We start from the raw sequence: 12,554 nt of genomic DNA on the forward strand, positions 1-12,554 counted from the left end.
TATGGAGAAATCATATATAATGAAAACAAGGACATACAAGGTTCATCAAAATCCATAATAAATGTCATAGTTCATGATATGATTTGCCTGCTAACGAGGAGGCAAGCTTTGGCAAAAAGACATCTTTTCACCTTGGTGACAAACAGTGGCGGAAGGGGGTGTTAGCCCAGGCTTTAGCAACAGGACCTTTTTATTTTTTTATTATATATATGCAATTGTTCATCCGATCAATCCTAAATCCCAAATCAAATTCTGCAATCAGCCGGGGAACTTTTTTTTGTACGCAACTCCTAGATTATGATTCCGGGCTCCACCACCGGTGACAAAGGTTCATACCAATTCATGTGCAATATCCCTCTCATGCCTCATCATAAAGAATCATGTATGTCATACATATTCGGTTTTCTTCCTTTTTTAATGCTATATTATGTATACAAAAATGTCAATCAAATTGCTTCTTAAGAGTTTATTGTGGATAATGATGAACTAGTGTGTGCTTGCATCATGTGACAGTAATTAGAAATTGTTATGTTATGCAAATGTAAACACTCTAAGTTGTAGGCAATTATTGTAACTCATATGTTGATTAATAATATACATAGGTAGTGAGGACTAAGGTTAGGATTACCTAGAGTAATTAACCCTAATCTTCCCATAAAAGGGTATAAGAGCTAAGTTGTCAACAAAATCCAATGGAATCAGTACTATGCCTAATTCCTCACGAGATCTTGCCTAAGGTTGAGCATCAACAAGACCTCACTGCATAGCATCTTCACATCATCTAACTCCGATTACCTCCAAACTGCATCTTATAAGAAATGGCCAATTAAAACATTGACAATGACACAGCTCGACAAAATTGCACCTGCTCCTCTCCCTTCTATTACAAAGTGCACAACATCAACTTGCTCTTCTCTCCTCTCCTTTCTTTTTTAATTGAAAACTACCATTGACTTTTGTTAATCATGCCACCCAGCTTGCCTACTAAGAACATCAAACTCAAGTACAAATAGGATCAAAAATCCATGATCTTTTAGCTAGGCTATGATAATCTCATTGATCGCACCTACTTCAATACTAAAGAAACCATAACTGTTGTCCTTTAGCAAGAATGCCAAAATAGCAAGCTCAATTCTGAGTTCCTACTTCATAAGAGCTCATTTCTCCTTCATCTTTCTCTTATTTGGCTTAACTTTAGCTCTTTGGCAAAGCGACTAAGGTCAAGAAGAAAATCTCCAAGACAATAGGAGTGTTTCACTACGCTATGTGACGTAAGCTATTCATATGATCTTCAATTACTTTAGAAGTAGAGTGTTATTGTAGAAGAAATTAAAAAAATATTCAATGTTGTATTTATTTCATTTGATTCCTCAACTATATCCCCAATATTGATATAGGATTGACCCAAGAAGACCTCCCGAAGACCTCCCAAACTTTAAAGGGTCATAACTTTTGACTCGGGTATCAAAACAAGGCATAGTTTGGCTTGAAACGAAGCTTGTTCAGAGACCTAGATTTGTTACTGGCGGAACCCGTAACCCCCAAATTTCGGATTAAAAAACAACATTTAGAGCCTTTTCAAAGCCTCCAAATATCTATTTTACTATTTTTGGTAATTTCTATTTTTTTTGTATTTACGGTATTTTTGGCAGTTTTGCCTATTATGAGTTAGGGTTTGTATGTTCTGTCTAGCTATTTGAGGGATCATCCTCTATGATTGAATAAAGTTTCTTTTTTTAAAAAAACCTAGAGAACGGTGGGGTTTCTCTTTATTTTTTACTATTTCTCTTCTTGTTCTCTCCACAAATCCTCCTCCTCTTTAGCCCGCAGAATAATTACTATCTAGCCCGACATGAAATACCTCTACCATCTAGGTTTTTAGTAGTTTTAGTTAATTGATTATTATAGCTAAAAAACTAAATTGGAATGGATATGCTTTAAGGGCAATGATTAGAGTTTGGTTAGTGGGTCACAGTCAACTAGGAAATCTCACCATTTTAGCTACTGAGATTCCAGAGTCCACTAGAGCTATATAAGAGTGAATTGATACCTAAATACTTGCCCTTATTTAATAGTTCATTGGTTGTAGCCTACTAAGCATTTTCAAATGTTTTTTTTCCTGCTATGGGCCTTGGACACAAGATGAAGACTTGTATACAAGGAAATGATATTATTCATAATCTCTTCCAATTGTGCCTATAAAACATTGAGATGACCACTTGCATCTATCAATTTTAAGCTTTTGCGGCTAACTTTAAAAATATCATCAAGATTGCTTTAGATGTCAAAGTTATGTAGGATCACTAGAATAAGCTATCCATCTTTATGTTCTTTTACATCGTCCATTCTAAGTTAGATATGATGAAGACTCATATTTTGGCATACTCTTCAATTTCACATCTATTGGACATGTACATGCAAATTTTATGAACTTCTACGACCATCCCACCATCATTTAATCCTACGGTCAATTGATTTATGTCAACCATTATTTAGATGTTAACATGGTAATTTAGGCCGCTAACAACAAGGTTGTGGCAATTGTGCTAGTGGGTAAGGAAAGTCATTTTTTGATTGTGTAAAACTTTGGCATGTTAGGCATAGTTGTTAAAAGCGCGCTCCTGGTTGCACCTAGGCGCAGCCAGGTGCGCCATTTGCGCTTCGATAGTGACTCAAGCGTAGTACATGAATGAAGCACAATTCAGTGCGCACCTTTTCAGAGGTTAAGGCACGCTTAAGGTATGATTTTTCTCTGTTTATTGAAGTTTTAATTTTTTTTAAAAGTACAACTCATACCTTTTAAATTAATTAGGTTGCATTAACTTTACATGCATGCGCCATATTTTTCTTGTTTGACTCTTCCTCTCCCCTAGAAAATGAACATCAACCTCCCTTAGTCCCTTGCAAAATTATTTCACTGATTTTTCTTGCATGACTCTTCGTCTCCCCTAAAAAATCAACACCAACCTCCCCTCCCCTCCACTCCCTTCTCAAAGGAGGTAACTCTTCTCTCGCCTACAACATCAACATCGGTCTTTTAGCTTTGACTACGATTTCTTATTTTTCTCCTTTTGCTTACTCATAACGGTAAGTTTTTTTTCCTCACAGCTTTAAGTTCATATGTTTTCTTATCGGTTATGTTTTTTCTCTTACATAATCAAATTATAAATTAGTTTAGAATTTACATTCTAATGATTCTATTTTCTCGTTCCTCACAAATTCAAATTATAAATTAGCTTAGAATTTTCATTCATTTTGATTTTTCTTTAATTTGAAGTTTGATTTTGATTACGAAATAAACTATTTCAATATTTAAATGTTAGTGAATTTTATATTTACATTATTGTTTAATAGTTTGTGAAATATTTGAATTTTGTTAGTGAAATATTTTAGCAAAAATTTCCTATATATATTTGAATTGTAAAAATGTATACCCAAAGTGTTGTACGCCTCACCTTGCGCCTAGCTCCTCGGCCCCTATGCGTTTTTGGGCGCCTCACACCTGAAATAACTATGATGTTAGGGATATGCTTCTCTTCCATAGCTATCGACCTAACCACCCTTTTCAAGCAACTTGTGTGGCCTAGTCAAATACAACTTTTCAAGAGAGTCCATCAACTTGGTTTATTTCCACTATCGTAGTTCCTACCAAAAAGTATTTGCACATACTCTAATTATAGGTTCTAGTTAGTGTCCTTTCTCATTCAATCACCTCTCTAGCCATGGAGGTATATGTTCTATTGTTTATCCCCTATATTTGGATTATCCTAGATTCTAGATTTGGAAGCCTCTAACGCACATTTCTGACAAATCCCATGACTCTCAGCTCTAACACCACCACCATGTCCATTCAATGTCACAACAGTCAATCAGTTTCATTCATAGGTTAAGGGCAATGGAAATGTATCTTTCTTGGTTTCATCTTTTGTATCTTATATCTTGAATTTTTATTGAATTTGTTATTCTATTAATAAGTTTACTAAATCTCTAAGCTATTTTATGACATTTAATATTGCCTTTATTTTCACTCTTGTTTTGAAGACAAACAAGCTGATTAATTTGCAACATGAGTCTCACATACTATACTATACCAATTAGATGTACCTTCATCATCTTGTATTCTTTTGGCAACTCTATGACCCCCTTAAATACACATTTATCTAGGTCATCCTAGTCTTTAATATCTAAAATAAATGATTTCTAGTTTATTTAGTCTTTAATCACTTATGTGTGTCATATTAATTAGGGAAATATAGTTGGTTGTCATTCTCTAATATTGTCATAAGTGTACCTGTTCACATCTACATAGGTTCATTTAAATGTTTGGTGTCCATCTCGTGCCAATTCTACTCTTGAGCTCAAATATTTTGTAATATATACTTAAATGATGGTTTTTCTTAATGAAAATATTCTGAATTTTTCTCAACTTTTTTCTCTATGATGAAATCAAAACCTAATTCGATATGCCTATTAAATTTTATTTAGAGATAATACTAGTGTACTTCTGCTATACCTTTTAATCATTTCTTTCTTATGTTAGTATGCTCTACCAACCTTCTTATCATCTCCACACTCTCATCAACATATGGTATAGTAGAAAGGAAGAATCAATGTTTAGTTGAGCCTAAGGTTTAAAATATCGACGGGTGCTAGAGTTACAATTTTTGAACATAATATAGTTTTAGTACCATATCATTTGAACTTAATCAATTAAATTAATAATAATATAATTAATTTTTTTATCTTTAATGTTTTAGATAATAATTAAACTAAATGAAATTAATATTTTTAATTTTATAATCGAGTGAAAGTTAGTTTAGGGCGAAAAAAACTTATCAATTAGATATAGCGATTAAGATCGAATAGGCTCAAACCAGACTCAATTTGGATTTATTCTGATCTATTTAAAACTAAACCAACTTTATATGTAGAATAGATATTTAATTAGGATAATTGTATTTTTATTGAGGTTTAAAATCTCGTATCATAATGGACGACACGCTCGCCACTTGACACCAGCACCACTCTGTGATCCCGTAACGGTCATGGAGGCACTGCGATCCAAAGGCGATCATGGAAGCGACGCAATCCTGCAACAACCTCCACATGATCGTAGGGGCACGACAATATCAAACGACCTCTACGGGGTTGTGGAGGTCACCACGGGATCACAACAACCTCCGTAGGGTCGCGGGGCCGCTATGATCCTGCGCGTCGCAGGGGTGCTGCAATCCCTGCGGGTTGCAAGGGCACCCAGCGATCGCGGTGACTTCCGCGAGGTCGAAGGGGCGCCGCAATCCCACGGCTCGTGTTTTCATTCTTTTTAAAAAAATATATTTTATTTTATATTTTGTATTTTTATTTTTAAATATTTAAGTTAATATTTTATTTTTAAAAACATTTGAATTTTTTATATTTAAAAAAAATCGAAACCATATTTGCATGATAGGGTACTAAAATCATATCATTCTAGTCAAAAACAAAACAAAACTACGGCATGGGTCAAAATTTTAAAAAAAGATTTTTAATAAGGTTAGAAATTATTTAGTTATGTAATTAGTTATTTTTCTTTCTTCCTCTCAATTCACCTAGTAGCCTAGCGTCATCCAATCCCTTGCAACTTGATTTGTCCCATAGCCACCCACTTTTCCCACAATCCACAACCACCACAATTGCCCACGGCCCAAATCCCTTTTTGCGCCCACCACCTGCAATAGCAACACTTGGCAATCGTGACCTCTCTCTCTTCGGTATTTTTTCTCACCACTTCTCCTCGTCTCCTTTGATCTTTCTTCTTTACTTCTTTTTCCCCTCTCCTATCTTTCCTTCCCAACTTTCACTTTTGATGCCAATGTTGAGCTTCTATATGCCAATTAGCGAAGGAATGATAAATTTTGTTCATGCCAACTTACATGGGTTGGCATTACAAACACTAGTTGTGATTGCTTATATTATACTTTTAGATATACATGTTTATTTTTCTTTCTAGCCTCTTGGATGAAATAAGTAATCCATGCAATTAACAAGGGTGTCTTTCTTGGATACTCTCATCTTTGGAAGAGCTACCATAGTACTCTCTCGAGACACGTCGTGCTCGTTAAATTGAGTTCATTCATCAACTCTTCACCCTCTCCATTTGAGACAATCAAATGTATAATTAAAGATAGAGATATGAGCAAGCTTTGACACATTTTAGGCACACTTTGTCTCTACATCGCCTATCAATACCATCTTTTGGATTCTACCTCTGTTTGGAATCCCATTGTTCTTCTCGTTTATTTATCCTATGCTCCTCTATGACTTGAATATTTTTCATTTTTATCTTCTTCAAAGAAATATCTAAGAGACTTTTAAATCTCAATTGACGACAAGCTAAATAAGAAAGGGCAACGTAGTGCACGAAACTACCGTCAATGCATGGTCCCGGGGAAGGGTCTATTGTACGTAACCTTACCCTGCTTTGCAAGAGGCTATTTTTGAGACTTGAACCATAACCACAAGGTCACACGACAATAATTTTACTGTTACACCAAGGCTCCGCTTGTGACGGCAAACTACAAATGATGAGATGAAGCTTCACCACTATAACTATGCTTTGAGTCTGTTCTTCACCTTATAAGGAAGACTTCAATGGTATGTAAGTGGATTTTCAGTATGAAATGCTCTTCTGATGACACCATAAGATAGTTAGGGGGTGTTTGGTTGATGGGTTTGGGAATGAGGGAATGGAATGATAGTAAAAGATAGTGTTTGGATTGTGAGTTTGGGAATAACAATTTGGGAATGATTTCTAGATTTATGGGAATCAATAAAACCCATATAACTAGATGGGTTTCATTTCCATTTCCATTCTCATTCCACCTTACTATCAAACCCATACTCATAGTCATTCCCATCATTTAACCAAACGCCACCTTTAAAAAGTTCACTTGGTAGCTAAGGTTACATTTAAATTTATAGAGCAACTAGCTTGATACTTTCTTTAGTGGGATGCAAGTGGTTTTTCACTATGAAATGGCCACCTAATGGCACTATAGGCCAACTAAAAGCTCACTTGGTGACTAACAATTGCACTATCATCACTAAGATCACTTATTTGTCCTTGTTCCCCTAATATCTATGCTTTGTTGGCCCCTTCATTAGCTTGACAACAAAAATAACTTTCTTCAAGGTATCTTGATGAGAAGGTTTATACAAAGCAACCTCCAACATTTGTTACAAGGGGAAGATTAACCTAGTATACAAGATGAAGAAATCATTGTATCAATTAAAGCAATATGCAAAGGGCTTTTTTTGAATCTGAGTCAACCAACCAGTTGATAACCAAATTGAGACATGCTCATGTAGCACCAACAAAGCTTTATTGCAACAATCAAGCTATCATTCACATAGACTCTAATCTTATGTTTGAAAATAAATCACTACATAGAGATTGATTGTCACTTCATTAGTGAAAAAGTGCAATTAAATAAAATCAGTACCCATTTGTCATCTCCAATTATCAGCCAATAGATTTATTAAATCCTTAAGAGTCTCATAATTGAATATATCTATAGCGCATTGGTTTTCCACAATATATTTGATCCTTCTTGAGGGAGTGTTATAGATCCAAATGTAAATGCTACTAATTGTAGGGACCTACTAATAATATTTATGATGGTCAATAATATACATAGGTAGAATGGACTACCTTGGGGAATTGACCTTAATCTTTCAGTAACAGAAATATTACCTTCAATGTGTTGGATTTGGTCAATCAAGTATAGTTAACAAAGATGGGGGAGTTTTAGAATATAAAATTAAGATTAGGATGCTTTAGTAATTTCAAAATTTCTAATGGTAATCCAACAAACCATTAATTCTGTATGTCAATAATAATTGTTTATCATAACTATCTGATAGTGTTTAACAGATACCTTTGTGAAACTTTCTAAGCAAGAAAAACAATAGATTAATTATTTATATAAGAAGGTTATTCTTCATCAAAATGTAATCAGAGAGACCATTTGCCATTAGTATAATGTGTGGCAGTTTCAAGTTACCATACAACCAGAACAAAGGTTATCTATATTATCGCAAAATAATGCTTAAAGATCAAGCTAGCTCATTTGCTTCAGATTTATCAAAATTGAAAACTCATAAAAATTCAAGGAAAAACTTAATTATGAAGATTGTTGGTTCTTCTTTACTGGCTTTGAATGGACAATAAACACACAACAATCTAATAGATTTAAATTAATACAAGGGCAAGAAACATACATAAGATTGGTTGATCTGTCTTGAATATTTTGCTAGGAAACCTTGAGGTGTGAGAAATCCAAAAATCATTATATTTCTATTCAACTACTTGTGAAATGAATTATCAATATCAATTAATCATTTCAGTTCTGGCTTTCCAAATATCAACCAATCAATTAACCACATCTTTTATATGTTCCTATGTTCCCAAACCTTAGTAAAAATAAGCATACTATTTTTGTCACATCATTATATGTCACATCTTGAGATGTATATATACTCAATAGGAGAAAAATAATACAAAAAGAATGAAACATAAGGCAACAAGAACAGAATCTCAGCAGAAAAATGATTGAGACTATCAAAATTAGGTACATTAAATATTTACCACAAAATTAGGATTGTGATAGTCATCCTTATGCAGTGTTTGCAGCGTCCTAAAGATGGGATGCTCAGGTGTGTCATAACGGCCACCACATAAGTCAAGGCCTCCAATAAAAGCTACTATTTTTCTTCTGTTATTACCAGCATCAGCATCTACAACAACTTGTTTTTGATGATGGGTATAGATAGTTCCTGTTTCCTGATACCAGAAAAGTAAAACAATAATATACTGCATAGAGACCACTACCTAGAATGATATTCTTCACACAATTCATACTGAACTGTATTCAAATATTTTTTAGTCTGAACTGTATCCAAAATCCAAATATTTGTAGCAGATATAACTGAGTCATGTTAGATATTGCCTTGTCCTGTCATACTGTGCTAAATGAGCAAACCAAACTTTGGCTCATGTTGAGAATCATAAGGAAAACAAACTAGCAAAGCCTGTTGGACATGTCATGCTAAAATGGATTATCCATAAAAAACTGATTATCCCTTGACTAAAATAAGAATTTCAATGCTTAACATATTTAACTTTTGTGACTATAAGTCAACATTGAGATGCTGAAATAACATATGCAGAATTTGAGGAGAGTAGACCTGATGATGAGTAATTCATGCAATGACAAACACAATATGTCCATGAACAGTACTAACATGTTGTTTCACAAAGCTGTGTTTTTTTCCAGCTGAACGAGGACAAAGCAAAACTTGCACCGTAGAGTGCTTGAAAAAGCGGCGAGTCTCTTCGTCACGAGTTCCCATTACCCCATCCTGCATTTACATATTGATTCATAAATGTATTAATTGAAAATGATCAAATGCTTGTAGAAAGGAGGGGATGAGATTCATTGCTCAATCTGAGACGTGGGCTCCTTCCACGCCGCATTCCCGATCCCAAATCCCATGCTATGAGCTTATAATTCACACCTCTCTCCTAGCCCGGAGTGGAGAATCAAACCCTTGCCTAGGCCTGCTTCCCTGCCAGAGGAGCTTGGCCTAAAATGGACCTCCCACTTCATTCACTTAAGATGTGCATGTGTCAACCAGCCTGCCATAGAAAAGTAAGTAAGTAGCCCATCGTAGACAAGTAAGCAGTCTGCCGAGCTAGAACACAACTATGTGCGTAGCTTCGGAATGTTTCCCATCTGAAATGGTACAGTATGACGCAATACAATTTATATTGAAGTGTTTTGTAGCATGCCAAGGGGCGATGAATGACAATATAACATGATACTCATCGACATAACTAAGGCAACAACACAAAATGATTGACACAATGCATGATAGATTATTGAGTAGTATTGAGTTTTGGTAATTTATTGGAATGATATGTTTTGACCGTGTTGCTTGACACAATATAAGATTTCGAACCATTTTCGCAATTATGGTGCATTGGTAATATTATTTTTTAGTTTTTATTACTCAATTCAATCTTTCTCTTAATTAATCATTCTTCTCTTGAATAAGTATGCAAGCTCACATGGGAAAGAAGGCATAAACAAAGAAAACATATCCATTGGTTGATGTGTCGAGTGTTGGAAATAGATTTTGCAACTAATTAGTCGAATAAGAATACGAACGACTATTTTACGAGTAGATCGTCGTAAATCAATTTCTCATATGAATGAAAAATTAATACCCAAAACTATCTAAGTGATAGAGGAAATCGTGACATTACTAGTTTGGTCAAACTTTTTGACAAGGGCATGAGTTTATACACATGCATGGTCCATGGACATAGAAACATGAACACACTAACTCAAGTATGTTTGGATGTTAGTTTATAGAGACTAAAATCAAGAGATTCCTAAGACGTGCATTAATTGTGCACGAAAGAATGGCAGCATTGATCGACACTTATTTGCACGTGCTAAATGACATGTGAGAATCATACTCTTCAACATGTCTAGCTGAGTCCCCTTTCATCGAGGAGACATATAAGAAGAAAGATTTGTCTTCTCTCCTATTAATGGAAATATGTCATTCATATTACTCGTTCACACTTGTTTACCTCTTCATCAAATCACGAAATTTTTAAGTTGTAAATTTTTCTCTTGAGTTCTTCTCTCTTCCTCTACTTTCTAAAGAGGTTCATTGCTCCGAAAGGAACCCAAAATTTAGAGTGCTCTTATTTTGAATAGTAGACCATTATATTTTTGAGGCAATTGTTAATAAACCGTAAGCAACTAGGTTAGGCAATATCATCTTAAGGAAAGAAGGCTTGGCATCATCTCAACCTTAATTCTCTTATCTAAAGGGATAAAATGACCCAAAAGTATGTGTTGGCATCCATAGAGATTACTTGACAACTGACATTATTAAGTCAGTGACTGACATTAGTAAATTGGTGATGATGCTACCAGAAGGGATCCATCTATCTTCCAAAGGGGTGCATCTACAATCGAAAAAGGTACCCTAATAGTAGAAAAGGTGCGTTGAGAATCTTAAGAAGGCATGATCCACATCACCATACCAAAATCCCACTGGTTCGAGCTATTGACTTGTTATGTTGTTGACTTGTTAATGAACTCACTTACCAGGCCCAACATGTTGGACCAAACTCAATAATTGAGAGAAACTCCAACACAACAATCTAGAGACAATATTTACAATTATGTTTGTTAGTAACCTGAATGGTTGAGGGGAAGATTGCTAGGACCCCGAGTAATATGTACCACAATTTTGATGTTTGGTGAAGTAAATTTAAGTTAGGCCTTGCTATGTTTTTAACATGTATATCTAAGTGTATAGGGATTTAGGTAAACACACAAGGAGAATCTGATGACTCAATATCCGATGGAGTACGTTAAAGAGTGGTATGGGACACCCGAGAGATAGAAAAGGACAAGGAGTATAGGTGACCACGAGACTTGAGGTAAAAGACGCAAGCAATGGAGCCGACGAGCTCGATGCATCCAAGGTATGAAAATCTTGGCGGAAGAGTATGTCAGTGAGCGAGAAGGGCACATGGGGAGTAGGCCAAAAGGGTTCGGTGCATTTGAAGGATAAGAAGCCTGCAAAAGTCTGCTCAAGGTAAGTTAGTGGGCTAAGTTAAGTAAACTATACTCGAGACGAGGGTAGAGACCTAGGCATACTCAGTTGCAGTGCAATTGAGTCAGGAGGTTTAGGCGACCGAAACATGGTCTTGGTCAGCTGATGCACAGTGTTTTATCCTTTTTACTATTTGAACAGGTTAATAGTGAGATCAAGTGACCTCTTTGGATCAAACGATCAGAAATCAAGATCAGGCAACTAGAAAGCCATGTGGAACATGATCTAACTTGAAGATCCAATTTGATAGGGATCAGGTGATCAGAAAAGGTTCTCTCAATCAAAAATGTCGCTACATTAGTAGAAGCAAGGACAGACGACTTGTTCGTAGATGAGGCAGGAAGTCGAGTCAACATTTTTTGATCAATCAAATTAGGTTTTTTTTGGTTAACCAAATATACCATGTTTGCACTTTAACCAGATCGGGCAGAGGCTATAAAAGGATATTAGTAGCTCGAAAATAAACAACCACACTTTGAATACATATGTTAATAACTATTGACTTCATTGCAAAAAGCCACTTCTTATTACTCTAATATTGTATAAGAGGTTTGCCTCTGACCTTTTATTGAAGAAGAGAAAGATAGTGGACAACGTTCTGTGCATAAGCCTTGGACATAAGAGTTGTGAACCAAATAAAATTTCGTGTCCTTTCTTTTTGTACGTTTTATTTATTCTTCTAATATGTGTGTGTGGCCTTGCTAAGTAGCAAGAGATGGAAAAGTTTTTAATGGTAGGTATGCTATTCAACTCCTCCCGCTTTTGTGATCCTGTGCTTTCGCATTAAAATGGCAGCTACGCTATTCAACCCCTCTCCCTATAGTGATTCTGTGCTTCCGCATTCAAACCATCAATGTCAATTATGAATCTTGCTC

The 12,554-nt window shown here is 35.3% G+C and overlaps 1 protein-coding gene across 1 annotated transcript in view; it reads right to left on the bottom strand.

Annotated features, from left to right (window-relative positions):
- Nucleotides 1-9,394, bottom strand: part of LOC122045499 (phospholipase D beta 1-like) — a 49,391-nt gene extending 39,997 nt beyond the window's left edge. Inside the window, exons 1-2 of the mRNA XM_042605742.1 lie at nucleotides 9,283-9,394; nucleotides 8,627-8,821 (exon numbers count right to left, since the gene is read on the bottom strand). Of these exons, the coding sequence (XP_042461676.1) occupies nucleotides 8,627-8,821; nucleotides 9,283-9,390 (303 nt within the window). The 5' untranslated portion in view covers nucleotides 9,391-9,394. The remainder of the gene's footprint in view (nucleotides 1-8,626; nucleotides 8,822-9,282) is intronic.
- Between the last annotated feature and the right edge of the window lie 3,160 nt (nucleotides 9,395-12,554).

Source organism: Zingiber officinale, chromosome 2B (assembly GCF_018446385.1).
Source record: "Zingiber officinale cultivar Zhangliang chromosome 2B, Zo_v1.1, whole genome shotgun sequence".
NCBI lineage: Eukaryota > Viridiplantae > Streptophyta > Magnoliopsida > Zingiberales > Zingiberaceae > Zingiber > Zingiber officinale.